General features: G+C 37.1%; 2 protein-coding genes across 3 annotated transcripts in view; both read right to left on the bottom strand.

The window, feature by feature from the left end:
* The window catches only part of LOC129770042 (uncharacterized), a 419,235-nt gene that overhangs the window by 219,688 nt on the left and 182,240 nt on the right, over window positions 1-17,307 (bottom strand). The gene's annotated exons all lie outside the window — the stretch shown is intronic.
* On the bottom strand, window positions 3,427-6,412 carry LOC129765811 (uncharacterized). Its single transcript, XM_055766247.1, has 2 exons — window positions 3,659-6,412; window positions 3,427-3,579 (listed from the first exon to the last, which is right to left on the bottom strand). Exons 1-2 carry the CDS (start codon window positions 6,410-6,412, stop codon window positions 3,427-3,429), a joined length of 2,907 nt encoding a protein of 968 aa, XP_055622222.1.

Below are 17,307 nucleotides of genomic sequence, written 5' to 3'. Positions count from 1 at the left end.
ATCCTAATTTTGTTCAAAGTCAAGATAGCGATATACTGTATTCGACAAAGTTTTAGATCTTGTTAAACAATAAACTTTTGTCGAAGACATCAACTTTCTATCTTTATAGTTTTTGGAGTCATTTTTGTATGAAGACTCCTGAAAAAAATAACGCTTGTAACATTCTTGTGTGTAAATTCTTACGTTTGACATGTTTCTAAATAGAGAAAAGTTAGCAGAGCATGTGAATTGCGATAATTTATACAGAAAAATGTTACGAATTAAACATTAAAAGTATTTTTCCAAAGAAAAAAAATGAAAAAGTAGTTGTTCGAACAACTCTTTACATGTAAATGTGCCCATCGTCCGATGTATGGAAAACTTGTTGGAAAGTTTAAAACTTGTTGGAAATTTTAAGGGCTAGGGCTTAAAAGATATATTTTTTTTACAATTTTAAAAGCATATGTTTTCGAGAAAAATGAATTTAATTTCCAATCATTTTTTTTCCAAAAACTTCTTTCATATTTTTTAATGAAAATCTAAGTAATTTCCTACATTTCACTCTCCGACCGAACTTTTTGTAGATCTTATAGTTTTTAAGTTAAGATTTTCCGAAAAAAAGTTGAAAAAACTAAACATTTAAAAAAAAACCTACAAAAAAATCTATCAGGATTACAAAATTTTTATCAAAGAATGGAATGTAGGAAATTATTTTGGTTTTCATTAAAAATTATCAAAGAATGTTTGGGAAAAAAAAATCATTAAAAAATAAAATTTTGTAAATTAAAATTCATTTTTCTCGAAAACATATGCTTTTACAATTCTGAAAAAATAGATATAAATAGACCTTAAAATTTCCATCAAGTTTTCTATACATCGGACGATGGGCACATTTACATGAAAATTTTTTATACTAAAATACTATTAACGTTTAATTCCTAACATTTTTCTGTATAAATTATCGCAATTTACATGCTCTGCTAACTTTTCTCTATTTAGAAACATGTCAAGGACATGTCAAACGTAAGAATTTACACACAAGAATGTTACGAGTAAAACATTATTTTTTTCAGGAGTCTTCATACAAAAATTACTTATATTCCAAAAACTATAAAAGATGGAAAGTTGATGTCATCGACAAAAGTTTATAGTTTAACAAGATCGAAAATTTTGTCGAATACAGTATATCGCTATCTTGTCTTTAAACAAAATTAGGATAAGTTGTATTTTTTTCAAAGAAAACATGAAAAAGTTGTTGTTCGAAAAACCTTTTCCCTGTAAAAGTGCCTATCTTCCGATGTATGGACGACTTGTTGGAAATTTTAAGGGCTATTCATATATATATTTTTGGGAGTTTTAAAAAAATACGTTTTTGAGAAAAATGAATTTAAAGTTTTGAAATAACTTTTTGTCACCGAATTTTTTTTCCAAAAATTTTTTGGTATTCTTTTGTAAAAATTTAAATAATTTCCTACATTTCATCCTTTGTCAAGAACTTTGTAGGTATCATAGTTTTTAAGTTATAAATTTTTGTAAAAAGTTAAGAAAAAAATTGTCTTTTTCCAAAAAGTAGTCTAATTATTTTTCGAATATTTCAAGTATGCAAGGTTGCTTAAATGACCCATGTCCTCACATCCACAACGGTTCACTACTATCTGAGATAGTGCTACCAACTCCTAAGACGAGTTGGCATTAAATACGTCTATAGTTTTTCAAGGCAAAAACTTTTTTTTTATTCCCAAACTTTGTCTTTTTTTTTTAGAATTTCGAGACCAGTACTGATCTAACATATATTTAAATGTTGTTCGAACTGCAATGGCCGAGTAAAACTTCTCTGTAGCGGATTTTCTCTAATGCGCTCAAAGATTTTTAGTTTTATCTTCTCCGACACTATTTTATCTTCTCCGACACGAGCTTAAATAGCCTTTGCCTATATGCCTGTCGCCTTCAGTTCAATCAAATCTTCGCACCACGTAAAATTGGAAAAGCTCTGGAAGCTGCTCGTGTATTCTACAGAGAGAAAATCACTTCAATACTGACGTTTTTCAGAACGCCTGCCTAGACTATTAATTGGTGAACAACGGAATTCGTGAAACAAATCTCAGTCTACTAGATATTTCAGCGCGGTTCTAACACTCCCCAGCCCATAAACCCTGTCCGCATTACTCTTGTGTAAGGCCAGCAGGTTTATCTCCTAGCTCCAGAATCGCTAGTTTAGCCACAGGTCTTCGAAAGCATCCATTAGTGGTCCTAACCAAGGCTTGACGAATACGACCATCCTGTCCGATGAATACTTCGTCTACGATGCCCCTGATACTTGTACCTCCTTTACCATCATCCATCACTAATACTAAGTCTCCTACTTTCAGTGTCCGGCTATCCTCGTACCACCTACTACGTTGGTTCAGTGTTGGAAAGTATTCTTTGCACCAACGGTCCCAAAACTTCTTGGCTAGTACTTGCGTTCGCTTGTAACTACTTCTAAGTTCTTCCGCCAGCGAAATCGGTGGGGTGATGCTGTCCAGATGAGTTTCCATGGAGGAAATGGTTTGGTGTTATAGTATCCAGTTCGTTGTATTCTGTTCCGGAGTATGTCAGCGGGCGAGAATTTATTATATGTTCTGCTTCGGCCAATGTCGTCATCAAGATGTCGTCGTTCATTTTACGCCCATCACTCAACGAGACCAGGGCTTCCTTGACTGATCTTACCATCCGCTCCCACACTCCACCCATGTGGGGAGCAGAAGGCGGGTTAAAGTTCCACTTTGTTCTGGCATCAGTGAAGGTGTCGGCACACTCCCTATCAATCCGTTTCAACTGTTCCTTAAGTTCACGACTGGCTCCCTGAAAATTCGTGCCATTGTCCGTGAATATTTCGATCGGCGATCCACGGCGTCGGATGAATCGTCGGATGGCAAGTATGCACGATTCTGTGCTGAGACTGAAAGCTATTTCGCAGTGTACGGCTCTTACAACTAAACAAGTGAACAATGCCACATACCGCTTTTCAGTACGTCTGCCTACGGTTACATCGATTGGTCCGCAATAATCCAATCCTACGTAGCTGAAAGCTCGAACATATGGTTGCATTCGTTGTATGGGTAACGGTGCCATTCGGGGAATAACAGGTTTACATCTGCGTAATTTACAAACTAAACAGTCGATGATAACTCTTCCAACCACCGATCGTAGCTTCGGAACGAAGAACGCTTGTCGAATTTCATTGACAACTATTTCCTTCGAAGCGTGTCCATATCGCACATGGAAGTCCTCCACGATCTTCTTGGTTATCACGTGGTCTCTTGGGAGTATTACTGGAAAGCGAGTGCTGCTTGCAGCAAAACTCGCTGCTGCTGTTCTGCCCTCCATCCGTATGATGCAATCTTCGTCTAAAAAGGGTGACATCTTATACAAGGGGCTCGATTTTTCGATACGTATCCATTGATCTCATGCGACGTCCTTATTTCTCTTCAGAATCTTCACTTCGTCCGCAAATTTATCTGCCTGAGCCATTCGCCAAAGCAGATGTTCCGCTTTACACAGTTCTTCTTGCTGGATCGCCACGTGTACAGCCGGAATAATCGCCTTCCGCCCATCATGCTTCAATTGGAAGCCCCTTCCATTTTCGTTTGCAATTTGAAATGAAACGGTACACTGTCGCTATTGTCCTCAACAATACTTTCCATTTTGAAATTCGAGTCACATCGATGATTGCTTCCGGTAAGACAATATGATGGAACAAGTAGCACGGCTTCAGTTCATCAGGTACCAACAATTTCGTTTTGGGCTGCTCCGGCCATGATTCCATGGGTTCGTGTAAAAATGGTGGACCTAGAAACCATCGACACTCCGGATCTACAGTTGTTCCAGAACCCCACTTAGTTAAATCGTCTGCGATGTTCATTCTTGATGGGACGTATCTCCATGCAGCGATGTCTGTCGTGTGCAGAATTTCAGCAACTCGGTGTGCCACATACGGTTTGTATTTACGACTATCAGAGCGTATCCATGATAAAACTGTCGTAGAATCCACCCACAAAAACTGTTCTTGAATTGTAACCGGAAGACTTGTCTTGAGAACATTCATCAGTCTTGCCCCAATAACCGCAGCTTGTAGCTCCAATCGAGGTGTTGATGTCAGTTTCAGTGGAGCTACTTTAGCCTTAGATCCAACTAGCGCACATCGAATTTCGTCCCTCACAAGATATCGTAGATAAGCTACACAACCATAAGCGTCTTCGCCTGCATCCGAGAATATATGCAATTGAATTGCTCGTATATCGTTAATCGATTCGTCACCGAAGAAACAACGCGGAATCCTAACTTTCTCGATGTCTGATAGTAGCTTCGTCCAACCTAGCCAACGCCCGAAGAGTTCGTCCGTCACAGACTGATCCCATTCGGTTCTACTTCTCCAAGTCTCCTGGATTATTATTCTTCCGTGAATCAACAGCGGTGAGAGAAATCCTATTGGGTCAAAAAAACTCATGACACACTGCAGGATAATTCGCTTCGTTGGTCGGATACTGTTGGTGAGATACGGCAGTAGTTTGTCATTTAGTCCCATAGTGAAGGTGAACACATCTTCTTCTGGTTTCCACAGCAAACCCAATACACGTTCGGATTCTAATGTTTTGTCATAGCTGAGCGTTTTCGTTGACTTTCCGTGTTCTCCCAATGCTGCAAGTACTTTAGGTGAATTGCTCACCCAATTGCGGATTTCGAATCCTCCCAATGAGTGAACATAACGCACATCCACTGCTCGTTGAATTGCCTCCTCTTCAGTATCTGCACTGTCAAAATAATCATCGACATAGTGCCGATTGATGATTGCATTTGCAGCATCCGGAAATTGATCAGCATGTTCGCGAGCGTTGGCATCTTTTGTGAAATGAGCGTTACATGGCGAGCATTTGGCTCCAAATATGACTACATCCATCACATAGATATCAGGAGTACAGGATGAGTCCAGCCGAAATAGAAATTTTTGGAATCGCTTATCTGGCTCCCGCATCTTGATCTGCAAGAACATTTCTCTAATGTCTCCTCTAAATCCTATTCGTCGACCTCGAAAGCAGTTCAGAATTTCTAACAATGAAACCAACATGTCCGGGCCCTTGAGCAGCATGTCATTGAGGGATATTCCACCTGCCTTCGCTGCTGCGTCCAACGTCAGTCGAATCTTTCCCGGTTTCTTGGTGTTGGTTACCACATTCAATGGTAAATACCACGCTTTGCCAGGCTCTATTCTGGAGATCTCTTCTGATGTTGCTTTGTGAGCGTACCCCTTCTCGATGAAGTCCTCAATTGCATGCCACACTTTCTCTCGCAAGTCCGTTTCTCTCTTGAATCGCTTCTCCAAGCCCTGAAGCCGTCGATACGCCATATGGTAGCTGTCAGGAAGATTTATATCGTCTAGTTTCCACAGCATACCTGTTTCAAACCCAGCTCCTATTCTAACGGTAGTTGTCTCCAACATGCTTCGAGCCCTTCGGTCCTCATCAGATTCAACACGATATGGACAATTAATCCCGGCTTCTTCCATTGTGAAATAGTTTTTCAACACTTGATCCATTACTTCGTCACACTGATGTATTCCGCAATAGTCGTCTCTTGTCGCATTGCATCCTGGCCCGGAAATCGTCCACCCCAGCTTGCAATGCAATCCAACTGGTTCACCTGCTTTGCCAATTCTTGATTCGATAGGTGCTATTAGATCCATATTGTCCAACCCGATCAATATTGTCGGTTCAGCATTTTTGAAATCAGCAACGAACAAATCTTGCAGATGTTGGAACTTACGAATCACCTCTCCGAAACTCGTGCTCTGTCTTGGCAAATTCAAATGTCCGATGGTGTGCACGTCTTTTAATGGATACTGTTCAGACAACCCTTTTCCAGCTACGGTCAAATTAACCCGCATCGATGTCTTCTCGGTTCGAGTCACCCCCGATGTCCACTTCAAATCTAGAGGCCTAACGGTTCCTTTAAGTCCTAGCTTCATTGCCACGTCTTTTTCCAATAACGTTTTGGATGAACCCTCATCGAGAAAAGCGTACGTGTCGACACGCTTGTTCCCGTTAATCAGTGAGACCGGTATGACGCGAAATGTAACGAAAGACGTCGATATCTTATGGTGCACCATGCAGCTCGATTCCTCCCCGATATCAGATCGATGCAACAGGTAATGATGTTTGCCGTTACAACCTGCTACATTGCACTGGAACTTGTTCCGGCATCGCGTGTTACCGTGATTGTAAAGACACAAGGCACAAAACTTCCGGGTTTCCACCAGTCGAAGACGTTGCGGGAGAGACAGCTTTTTAAACTCCTCACAGTTGCGCGCTCGATGCCCCGGCTTGGAGCATATCGCACATGGCTTGTCATCCTTCACAACCGAAGAACCTGGTTTGGAATTGCCTCCTGGTACCATCTCCGTGCCATTATGAGTGTGCACAAATCCCTTCTTCTTTGTTGTCTTTCTCTCAAATTTGGTCGTATCCATTGGATTTAAGAATGTAACCTCGCTTGCATCTTCAACCAATTGCTCCATGAAATTTCAAAAAGTCCGCATTGTCACTGGACAGAAGGCTCTCTTAAAACGTACCCACTCCAGCTTGAAACTAGCAGGAAGTTTATCTACCATTTCTTGGAGTAAAACGGGATTGCAGAGATGTTCTTGTTGATTGGCAGCCTCCAGATGGTCACACAATTGTTGTACTGCCATACCAAACCTGATGACAGTATCAACACGTTCTGGTTTTGGTGGATCTATACCCCGTACTTTCGAAATTAACGAACGGATCAAAATTTCTGGTTTCCCGAAAACTCTTCGTAATGTTTCCATCACCTTCGGAACGTTTGCGGGCAGCACCAGTCTACTCCGAACAGTCTCGAGGGCCGTACCCTTCAGACTTTCCTGCAACCTTATCAAATTTTCCACATCAGAGAATCCACACGCTGAATTTGAATTCTCGTATGAACTGATGAAAATCGGCCATTCATCAGGCGCTCCTGAAAACGCAGAAAGTTTCTTTAGCCACACTTGTCTAGCCATTATTTGAACCGGATTAGGCCCCGACATTCTGGGTTCCATAGGATCGGACTGAGGAATCGATGGCTGTCCATTTGTCAACGGAAAACTTGTTTGAGGGTAACTGCTCGGGACTGGATTCTGATTGCTTCTTCTTGATTCTTCAGGATGATGTTTCGATGGTGCTGGTAGTGCTACGTTATTCAACTTTCCACTCCCCAGCCCGTCAGATATCGGTAACTCATCGATCGGTGACGGATGTTCAGGTAATGACGGTGTTACATGCGGTTCTCCCTTCACTGATGGCACGGGTTGATTACGTGACGGAATACATGACTTCGGACGACCAAATGACGTTAACGGTTGGTTCTCCTCGAATCTTTCATTGTTACTTTCCCTAGCGGTCGGGATTGGGTCAAGCCTATGAGCCTTGGAAGGAACAGGTTTTTCCTCCGCTCCTGAATGCTTGTCGATCCACGCTTTGGTCCTATTAACACTACTCACATTCAAGCTCCGAGCGCTCTCTCTACCATCGTCGTCGTCGTCGCTTTCTTCGCCGAGATACGAAGCCATTATTTTGTATTTTTTCCGCATGTACTCCTGTTGCAAGGCAAGTTCCTCTTGCAAACGCCTGAGTTCCAGATCTCTGCTCTTTTTCTGCCCTGATGACACGATGTTGCTTCCCCTACGGCTTCGGAATCGCTTCTTGAGGCATTTGTGACAGAACCATGTATGATGTTCTGTTGATTCATCCTCCTCTACACAGGAATAGTGGAACCAGATTCCACAATCATCACACGCCATCATCGCACGCTCGATAGAGGGCGCCTCCTGACATATTCCACATGGTGTGACTCTATCGTCCACAGAAGCCGCAGTTGACATCTTGCGACCTTCCGAACAAGATTTAAAAATCTTTGAGAAATGTTCGAACTGCAATGGCCGAGTAAAACTTCTCTGTAGCGGATTTTCTCTAATGCGCTCAAAGATTTTTAGTTTTATCTTCTCCGACACTATTTTATCTTCTCCGACACGAGCTTAAATAGCCTTTGCCTATATGTCTGTCGCCTTCAGTTCAATCAAATCTTCGCACCCCGTAAAATTGGAAAAGCTCTGGAAGCTACTCGTGTATTCTACAGAGAGAAAATCACTTCAATACTGACGTTTTTCATAACGCCTGCCTAGAATTGGTGAACAACGGAATTCGTGAAACAAATCTCAGTCTACTAGATATTTCAGCGCGGTTCTAACAAATGTGTTCATATGTTTTTTTATCTTCGTGTGATTTTTTTCATAAAATTTCATGCATTATGCGCGGTACAAAAATGTCTAATAAATAATAAATAGATATATTTTTTTTATTTCTAATTTTTTATTCTCCTAAAATCCATGATTTTATTCTATTCGTGTATTTGTAAAAAGCTCAAAATTTCAAAAAAATCCAACTTAGAAACTATAAGAATCACAGAGTTTTGGTCAGACTATGAAATATAGGTTCATTAAAAAAATAGTAAACAAATCTTCAACAAAAAATTACATAAAAAAAATATTTTGAAAAATTAAAACTGAGGAAAACTATCACAAGAACTTATTTTTTAAAATTTGAGCGAAAAATATATGAATAGCCCATACCAACAAGTCTACCATACAAGTTTAATTTTTCAGTGAAATTTAAGAAAAAAAGTTATTTTTTATGAAATTTTATTCTTTAACAATTTTTTTTTAATATTATGTATTTTAATTAGAAATTTTTGTGGCCCTTTCCAGAAAGTAGTCTATTTTTCTAGAGATTTCGAGTATGCAAAGTTGCTCAAATTACCAATGTCTTTACACCCACGACGTGCAGATGGTGCTGTCAACTCCTAAGACGAGACTATGAAATATAGGTTCATTAAAAAAATAGTAAACAAATTTTCAACAAAAAATTACATTAAAAAAAATATTTTGAAAAATTAAAACTGAGGAAAACGATCAGAAGAACTTATTTTTTTAAAATTTGAGCGAAAATTATATGAATAGCCCATACCAACAAGTCTACCATGCAAGTTTAATTTTTCAGTGAAATTTAAGAAAAAATGTTATTTTTTATGAAATTTTATTCTTTAACAATTTTTTTTAATATTATGTATTTTAATTAGAAATTTTTGTGGCCCTTTCCAAAAAGTAGTCTATTTTTCTAGAGATTTCGAGTATGCAAAGTTGCTCAAATGACCAATGTCTTTACACCCACGACGTGCAGATGGTGCTGCCAACTCCTAAGACGAGTTGGTATGAAAGCATTTTAGTCATAATATTCTATAAGTCATAAATATAAATCATTCAGCAACCGAAAACCTTTATGATAATGAGATTTTCGTTCATACTCGTTAAAAATAAACTTGTAAAACTTACGCGCGATTCCGTTTTATTTACTAAATATTACATTTTGTGTCCAAGGATGATTTACTTCTGTTTACTTAAGGTTCAAAGACTCTCTGTTTACATTTCAGGTCATATGCAGATGTCACAACGAATGCATTTTTGATTACGCTCACATTTGTTTATGGATGGTCTCGGAGCAAGTCACCCCAAAAAAAAACTTAAATTTCGAACATTGATTTAAACGCTGACATAAAGTTTTCTCTTCGGGAGAAGTTTTGGATGTCGCATATCTCGATAGTAAAATCAGTGCGCCACAGTAAACCGTAAACAACAAATGTCAAGCGCTTAAACAAACGAACCAATTCTACTGTGGAACTCCGGGAAAATTTCACAGTAAAAAAGCATAAACTACAGAATCGTAAATTTTTTGTTTAATCTACAATTGTTCAATACATTCCCTTGGCCCCGCTTGTTTCGAAGGGTTTTTTTTCTTCGATTTTTTGTCAGCCTTTGGCGACGTCTCTTCTTCACACCCTGGCTAATGTTGTAGACTGCGAAGCGCAACAACGGCACCAGAGTCAACACATGGCGGGCGAAGGGGGGTAGGGGGCGCCGCCGCCGGATCTAGCACCAAATATTTATTTATTTGTGTAGCTTTTATTGGGTTTGTGGGTTCGCTTCGAAGAGAGAGAGAGAGAGTTCTCCTCTGCTGGCGACCCCAGTCGCGTTTCCAGGGCATTTCGAGTCGAGAGGTTTTCGTTGGTTTGGTTTTTGTGGTCGTAAATTATGATCGCTCCGCTACGGACAGCGCATACTTTCGCTCCAGTATGGAGATTTTCCCATTGGTAATATATGTTCGCATTTGAGCTGGAACCCTCCTGTCGAACTGGAACCGATAGATGATTTCGGGGAAACACCACGGTCTAGCATATTAAAGTTTGTTTAAAGTTGTTTACGATTGGTTGCGTATGGTGCGGAGCGATTTTGTTTACGTTGAAAAATTCAACTTTAGAGGTTTTTCATGTTTCGTTTTTCTGTTGCCTTTAGTTGTTAACGGAATTAGATTTACAATGAGATCGATTTTTTTTTATTTTCGGGAATTGTGCAAATTGTTTCCTTCTTGGGGGTATTCAAGAAGAAGAAAAAAGTATTACAAAAGATGCAATAAAAATTAATTACAAACGACCATTTTCTCGACAAATGATCAAACTCAAAAATGTGTAATTTTGATGAAACTTTGCACATGAGCTCAGAACAAGACACTACGTATTTTACATGCCGAGAAACATTATACTGTATGAATAGTGATTTGTAAAAAAGGGGGTACATATTTTTATACCAAATGCAATCGCAAATTTTTATCTCAAAAACCTTGGTTGTAGACAAAACCTGTCTGGGAAACATTTTCTTAATGAAAAATATTTTTAAAATATTCTTTTTTTAGGAAAAAGAAATCCATCATTTTCTAGATAGCTAGCTGTAGTAATCGATATTTTTGGTAATATCGATCAAACAATTTCAAGTTTATGATCGTTGTAAAGTTGTTACATTTCACACTAAAAAAAGTTTTTTGTTGTATTTTGTTTGTTCCATTCAGTTGTGAGTTAAAGGGTGTTAACAATGGAAGTCAACACAGAGAAAATTCGGTACATTTTACATTGTTTTCTTTGATAGAGGCGAAAATGTAAGCCAGACCTCTGAAATTGTGAATGGTGTTTATGGTGTCGATATTGTAACAGCTAAATACATGCGTGTTTTTTTTTTAAATTTTTGAATAATTTAAGTTTATTTAATTTTTTTATACAATACACTAAATTTAGATCTCTACTGTTAACAACTGGACCGATCGAAGCTAGCGGTTGCCCAGGAACGCCAAGAATTGACCAACTGAAGAAGTGTTGTGTTCCATCAGAACAACGCAAGGCCGCATATGTCTATAGTGACTTGTGAGAAACTTTAGGAGTTTGATTGGGATGTTTTATTGTTTCCACCATATAGTTCGGACCTGGCACCAAGCGGTTACTATCTTTTTCTCGCAATTCAAAACATTCTAAGTGATAAGAATTAGAGATCAAGAGATTGTAAAATTTAATTGCTACTGTTTTTCGCCAATTAGGGCCAATACTCCTATGAGAGAGGCATTACGAAGCTACCTTCAGAATGGCAACATATTTAACAATAAAACGTTGCATATTCGACCCAAATCGGACAATCCGAAGTATATTCAATTATTTTTTGAATTTCACGCAAATGGATTTGTTTTTCCCTAACCTAATATAATTTAAAAAAAATATTTCTGATTTTTTTTTAAATTTAATCTAAACACAGAAAACGCTTGCTTTTTTTCATTTTTCATGTATAATTTAACGATAAGTTATTGTTGATATTCAGATGCCAATTTTTCGGATGAAATGACTTCGAACAAATACGTTAATTGAGTACCGAATTTAAACACATGTTATGTGTATTAATAACATGCAAAAACATGCTGTTTATCAAGCGAAGTGTCTGTTTATCCACTGATGATTCAACAAGAGCCAAAGGTTGTACCGCTCATGACAACTTTACACGAGCTGATGATTGCGCCGGCATTCTATCCTGGATTCCTCGAGTCGAGAAGACGCACCACGCTAGATATGGGGTACAGACTAGGGGGGCGTTGCTGATTAATGGTCAGCTGCATCCCAATAGGAAGTATCCCGTGTCGGGCACACGTACAGGGCATTGGAGACAACAACATCCCAATTACGAAAACACTTGTAATACTAACCTCGAGTCGACCGCGAGTAATCGGTTACATATTACTTACATAGATAATAAGAAAAACTGTCAAAATATTGAACTCCGGCCCCGTCAGGCTAACGCCATATGAGCCTTGATAAAAATATATATTTGGGAAAAAAAAAACATGCAAAAATCAAAGAATTCGGTAGTATGAATCTAATTATTATTTTCCATCCTGCAGGTTGTATTGATAACCTATCTATACGCCCCCTTTTTCGCGAGAGATTTGAAATTCAGTTTTATAAAAGCGACTGAGAAAAATGAATCATCCAAAATTAATTTTTGAGCATTCATATAATTCAACTGTATAGAAATTCAGTTTCCTCAATGAATTCACATCAAACTCTTTCATCATCGTTTGATTTAATTCCAAGATTTTGGTGAAACTGATAGTAACGTTAATTCATCGTGCCGGATTGGCAAACTTTTGAATGTTGAAAATCATCTGATCAAAGTCTGCCAAAATTTCAATAACTTTTCCGATTAATTTATGAAGTTTGGACGAACGTATACTAGGAAACTTCACAACACTTTACTATCCGTTTCCTACGTTTTTTGACGTGGGATTACGTCTTTCAGTAAGGACGCCAAATGAGAAAACGGCACAAGTTTTTATGAAATAATGTTAATGTTAATAAATATTTTGCTGGGAACAAATTTTAGTAATTTGCATACCAATCGAATCGGCATTTCTCTATGATATGAAGTGCTATACATTACAATTCTCTAGTCTGTGTTTGATTTGACGAAAACCGGAATTATTTGACGTCAACAACGAGCAACATATACATCGGCGAGGTATAGTATTTACACACTACTGCGAATCAAATGGAAATGCAGCGTTTGTTCTATAACAAAGGACAGCCGGTTGCTGACCTGGTCTTCTCCTTTTTTTTGAAAGTGTGTACATACCATAATTACAAAATACATTTCAAAAAATCGGAGAGGATCGCGTCAAAAAACTGTTTTTCGGCTGATTTGACGGAGAATTGCTGTGTGCGGACTATGAAGAGAGTAGAAATATTTATGCTTCGTCCATTTTCAAGTTATTCGTTATTGAAAAATCCATTGGCGATTTCAAATCACAGTCTTGCACAAGTTAGTGAGCAGACAACAGTCTTTCCTAATGCTGATATCACATACAACACAATTTTGCGCGATACGAGGAGAAAGAATGGAAGAGAAAAATCAAAGCAAAACATTGCATCGCAAGCCCAACCCCTGTGTTATTCTCCTGTCAGCCAATATCTATGAGAACAGCTACCTCGCAGCGAAGCGATTAGTGGGGGGTAATCGTACCCTGATTGGTAGCGTGTCTGTTTATCAAGCGAACGATTGTAGGTTCAATCCCAGGATCCACCATGGATTGATTGGCTTTTTTTTTCAAGGATAGAGGTGAAAGAACTGTGTAGTTGAAAACCTATGTAAATCAATAAATCGAATCGATCAGTCATTTTCTAACCGTGAAGCAATTTCTTAAATGGCCCTTTTCAAGTCCGAGAGTTAAGTTTGAGTTTTCCAAATTAGTTTTTTTTTCAAATTTTCCAAATTGGATTTTTTTTTTGAGATGCGAATAAGCTGAGAATGTTTAAAGGCTCTATAATGCTTCGCTCCTGTCACAACTATTACTCCAAAAGAGTATCTGCTGTGGGCAGGCAAGTTTAAGCGTTCAGAGACGCGTTTCCACCGGAGAAGCGTACACCATTCAACCAAAGCCTACGCTCTGCTATCAATCCAACACACACAGTGCTGCAATTTTGTTTGACCCGCTACGATTTTCATGTTGTTTGGTGGAGAGTGCTTTTGTATTTTTGATTCATACGCACTCATCATTCTTTTTAAATAATTTGTTTATCTAATTTGTTTATTTCAGGCTCATTAGCATTTTAGCTGTAACAGAGTCGAATTTTAATCGTGTACATGTCACATGGTTATCATATCTATAATTATCACATTACACAGTTGCCATTTTTCGGCGTTAGAGTATTCCCTTCTATACCATTACATATGGTACACATTTACACAGTAGCCATTTAGGTGTAAGAGTTTTCCTTCTGTTATTCCATTATCCAGTTAGACCGGACAGCGGAGACAATTGATTGATCATTGTTGAATTATTTATAGAACAGCAGCCCGATGTGTCTTGCAGAGCAGAGCAGTTGTATGAATGAATCGATCTTATTTCGACCGTGGATCGATCTCCATCGCTGATGATTGTTGCGTGGACGTATTTGTTCTGTAACAACACAAAGATAGTCAATGAGGGCCCTGTGTTTTGAACTCACGATCAATCGCTTAATTAGCGAACGCGCAACCAATGTGGATACGGAGACCCCCGATGAAGGTAGATTGAAGTGGTTCAATAAAACGGGATAACGGTGCTAGTGCAATAAAATGTAATCGCTTGCGTCCGGGTGTATGTCAACTGAGAAAAAGACCACTGCGATAGCGTTCACGATGAATACTCGCTGCAATGCGTACATTGACATATATCATGCCAACTCGACTGACCATTGACAGTACCTACTTAGATTGTTATTGAACGTTGTGGGTGTAAAGACATCCAAGCTAATTTGCATACTTTAAATCTCCAAAACAAATTAGTCTACTTTTTGAAAAATTTCTAACTCAAAAACTAAGAGACCTGTAGAATTTTGATCAAAGAAGGAAATATATAAAATTATTTAAATTTAGATTAAAAAATATAAAATTGAAAACTGATTTTTATTTTAAATATAAATAAAGGGCCTGGCCGGGTAAGGGAGTAAAAAGTGCCCCCAAACCAAATCACTAGCTGTATGGCAAATATAGTAAAGGATATTAAATAAGAAATTTTGGTGGTTTATTTGAACCCCTATGTGGTTTGACGTAGGATCTATAGTGAAAAACGTACTTTTCGTTAATTTCACGCCATCCTCAAAAGATCCGAGATAAAAATTTGAAAAAAATACTGAATGTGCATCTTACTACGATGTATCAAAAAAAATTATCAAAAAAAAATTTCATCAAAAATTTTAGTACTAAAAAAAATAATGAAATCTTGAAAATTTTTTTTTTGGGATTTAGAGATTCAGTACTACTCTAATTCATATTTTAATGTGTTTCTACGGCTTTTCTAGATATGTGTGATTTTTTTCAGATTTTTTTCAGTGTTGCGCGGTATCAAAAAATTTTTTTTTATGTTTCCAAAGAGTGGTTAGGTAAGGGAGTAAAAAGTGCCCCCAAACCAAATCACTAGCTGTATGGCAAATATTGTAAAGGATATTAAATAAGAAATTTTGGCGGTTTATTTGAACCCCTATGTGGTTTGACGTAGGATCTATAGTGACAAACGTACTTTTTCGTGCATTTCACGCCATCCTCAATAGATCCGAGATAAAAATTTGAAAAAAATACTGAATGTGCATCTTACCACGGTGTATCAAGAAAAATTATCAAAAAAATAATTCATCAAAAATTTTAGTATTAAAAAAAAATTATGAAAATTTGAAAATTTTTTTTTGGGATTTAGAGATTCAATACTACTCTAATTCATATTTAAATGTGCTCTTACGGCTTTTCTAGATTGATAAATATCGTCAAGCTGTTTTTTTTTAAATATCTAATAATAAAAATAAAATAATAAAAAAGAAAAATACACAGTACAAAAAAATGTTATAGATTTTCTGGCATTTCGAAATTTTGAAAAAAAATATAACTTTGAGACCACAAATTCGATTTGTTTTTTTATTTTAATCTTTCAATTGAAAACCACGAATACAATAAAATAATCGATTTCAAAAAAATAAAAATAATAATGCAGACGATGAAGAAAATTATTTTGTGTCACACAATGCTCTTAAAAATTCAGGAAAAATTACGCCACATGTAGAAAAAAGACACATACGAACGCATTTAAATAAAAATTTGAGCAGGAGTGGGTCTCAAAGTTATATTTTTTTTTTCAAAATTTCGAAATGCCAGAAAATCTATAACATTTTTTTGTACTGTGTATTTTTTTTCATTTTATTTTTAGTATTAGATATTTGAAAAAAAAAACAGTTTGAAGATATTTATAAATCTAGAAAAGCCGTAAGAGTACATTTGAATATGAATTAGAGTAGTACTGAATCTCTAAATCCAAAAAAAAAATTTTCAAAATTTTAATATTTTTTTAGTACAAAAATTTTTGATGAAATTTTTTTTGATAATTTTTCTTGATACACCATGGTAGGATGTACATTCAGTATTTTTTTCAAATTTTTATCTCAGATCTATTGAGGATGGCGTGAAATAAACGAAAAAGTACGTTTTTCACTATAGATCCTACGTCAAACCACATAGGGGTTCAAATAAACCACCAAAATTTCTTATTTAACATCCTTTACAATATTTGCCATACAGCTAGTGATTTGGTTTGGGGGCACTTTTTACTCCCTTACCTAACCACTCTTTGGAAACATAAAAAAAAAATTTTTTGATACCGCGCAACACTGAAAAAAATCTGAAAAAAATCACACATATCTAGAAAAGCCGTAGAAACACATTAAAATATGAATTAGAGTAGTACTGAATCTCTAAATCCCAAAAAAAAATTTTTCAAGATTTCATTATTTTTTTTAGTACTAAAATTTTTGATGAAATTTTTTTTTGATAATTTTTTTTGATACATCGTAGTAAGATGCACATTCAGTATTTTTTTCAAATTTTTATCTCGGATCTTTTGAGGATGGCGTGAAATTAACGAAAAGTACGTTTTTCACTATAGATCCTACGTCAAACCAGATAGGGGTTCAAATAAACCGCCAAAATTTCTTATTTAATATCCTTTACAATATTTGCCATACGGCTAGTGATTTGGTTTGGGGGCACTTTTTACTTCCTTACCCGGCCAGGCCCTTTGTCTAAAAAAAGTATTTTTTATAAATTTAGAAGTTTATAGCTCCCGAGAGGAATAATTCTTATTTCTATCTCTCTCTTTCTCCCTATCTCTATCTCTCTCTATCTCTCTTTCTCTCTCTCTTTTTCTCTCTCTCTTTCTCTCTATCTCTTTCTCTCTCTATCTCTGTTTCTCTCTCTTTCTCTTTCTCTCTCTCTTGTTCTCCCTCTCTCTTTCTCTCTCTCTTGTTCTCCCTCTCTCTTTCTCTCTCTCTTGTTCTCCCTCTCTCGCT

Source organism: Toxorhynchites rutilus, chromosome 2 (assembly GCF_029784135.1).
Source record: "Toxorhynchites rutilus septentrionalis strain SRP chromosome 2, ASM2978413v1, whole genome shotgun sequence".
NCBI classification, from domain to species: domain Eukaryota; kingdom Metazoa; phylum Arthropoda; class Insecta; order Diptera; family Culicidae; genus Toxorhynchites; species Toxorhynchites rutilus.
This window is presented reverse-complemented; position numbering and strand designations above follow the sequence as displayed.

Coding starts and splice junctions, on each gene's coding strand:
- LOC129765811 (XM_055766247.1), bottom strand. CDS start 6,412: ATGGTACCAGGAGGCAATTCCAAACCAGGTTCTTCGGTTGTGAAGGAT. Junction 3,580..3,658: donor CTCGAATTTCAAAATGGAAA/GTATTGTTGAGG, acceptor TTCCAATTGAAG/CATGATGGGCGGAAGGCGAT.